The following is a 1,683-nucleotide window of genomic DNA, read 5'->3' as shown; positions in this document are numbered from 1 at the left end:
ATGCATTACCGTTGAAGATTCTACTTGCAATTCATATGCCATGTTGCATACCATACATATACCACTGTGGCTGTTAATATGTGTCTATTTACATCTATGAATCCATGTAAGGTAATTGTATACACAGACGGAAACTTAATCTTCTGCTTCCTGCTTCGTATCTGCTGCAACGGGCTTATCTTCAGGCTGCTCACCTTGCTCCGACCCCTTATTTTTCCATTCATCTAAGAATCGCTGGAGCTTGGGTGCCCACACACTCTCACCGGCTTCCATGTCTGAATACTCGATAGTCTTTTCAGGTGATAGTTCGAAGTCTCCTTGTCGTGTCCTTACTAGCTCGCTCATAATAGCATTGCTTCCAACGGCAAGTCCTAAATCATGAGACAGAGACCGGACATAGAACCCTGAAGACACGGTCATTGTCAATTTTACGGCTGGTGGTTTTGGTGATGGTTCTGTCTCCGCTGCAGGTGTTGTAGGTGGTAACTCTTTGTCTTCGGCAGTGGTAGTTTGCTCCCCTTGAACTTCAGAGTCCAGCTTCTGCCTCTTCGCTGGAAGGCTTGTTCCCCCTTCCTTTGTATCTTCTTGTGGTTCATTGTCTGCCGTGTCTGGTAGAGGCGGAGTTTTCCTTTTTTGACTCGTTCCCTCCTTCTGGTCTAACGTTTCACTTGCGACGGGATCATTTGTAGAGTTGCTGGCAGGCTCAGCTTCCAGAGTTGAACCCTTTGCTAGCATTTTCTTCGCAATGTCCTTCTCTGGCCCTTCGGCTTCTTCCGTAGGCCACACATACTTATGGGAGCCTCCATCATACCACTCCACAATTTCGAGGTTTGAAACCTCAACCGGTCTTTCTAATATTTCAGCAGGTGGCTCCTTGCCTTCTCTCGCATATTCATATAGTTTTTTTCCATTGACCTTCAATGCCGAGAATATAGATGGCCTTTGCATAATCTTGCCGCGGAATTGCTTCAATGCCTCTTCAACCTTTTCTCTTGTGACATGCTCATAGAGTGCACGGCTAATCACTTTCCCGACACGATCATAGCTGTCCGTTGCTACACCGAAGAGAACGACGGCTTCGTATGTTTTTGTGCACGCAAGGAAGTTATTGAGCTGCTTGGTGCCTTTGCCAACTGCCGTTATCAAGACTCCTGTCGCAATTGGATCTAGAGTTCCACCATGACCAAGCTTGACATCTATCCATTTTGACTTCTTTCCTCGGCGACGGTTCTTCCAAGACGGTTCTTCTTGTAATCTCTGTCGCTCGGCCGCTAGCCACGGTTTGAAGAAATCGGATCTGTTGAACTGTCTTTGGAGGTCACGGAGGACTTGCGCGGAGGTGATATCTGCGGGCTTATGGACAGCTATACAATCATACTGTCAGTAGCGATCTCAAGGGTCTGATTCTCATAGATAGTAAACTGACCAAAGACGCCGTCCATAGTTCTGGCGGCGTCAGACATTGCGAACTTAAGCTTCGAATTCAGGCGGCGAAAGCTCATCGAGGAAGGGATTTCCCGTGGGTAATATTGTTACAGCTTGTTAGAGTCAGTAACATCCCCGATATCTGTCAGAAAATGCAGATACACCGTGTAATTGGCACCGCGATGACAAGTTTGGAAGTTGAAAGCTGCAACTTTCCTTGAAGCTTTGAGAGTTGAACTTGGAAGGTTTAGTTTTGTA

The 1,683-nt window shown here is 46.6% G+C and overlaps 1 protein-coding gene across 1 annotated transcript; it reads right to left on the bottom strand.

Moving 5' to 3' along the window:
• Positions 1 to 135: 135 nt before the first annotated feature.
• TERG_05958 (tRNA pseudouridine(55) synthase) lies at positions 136 to 1,502 on the bottom strand (the record flags this gene model as incomplete). The annotated part of the gene is made up of 2 exons (XM_003234043.1): positions 136 to 1,364; positions 1,427 to 1,502. The coding sequence occupies 2 exons, from the start codon at positions 1,500 to 1,502 to the stop codon at positions 136 to 138; spliced, it is 1,305 nt and encodes a 434-aa protein (XP_003234091.1).
• Between the last annotated feature and the right edge of the window lie 181 nt (positions 1,503 to 1,683).

The sequence above is a fragment of the Trichophyton rubrum genome (assembly GCF_000151425.1).
Source record: "Trichophyton rubrum CBS 118892 genomic scaffold supercont2.6, whole genome shotgun sequence".
NCBI classification, from domain to species: domain Eukaryota; kingdom Fungi; phylum Ascomycota; class Eurotiomycetes; order Onygenales; family Arthrodermataceae; genus Trichophyton; species Trichophyton rubrum.
Note: the sequence above shows the minus strand (reverse complement) of the source record. Positions and strands in the feature narration are given on the sequence as shown.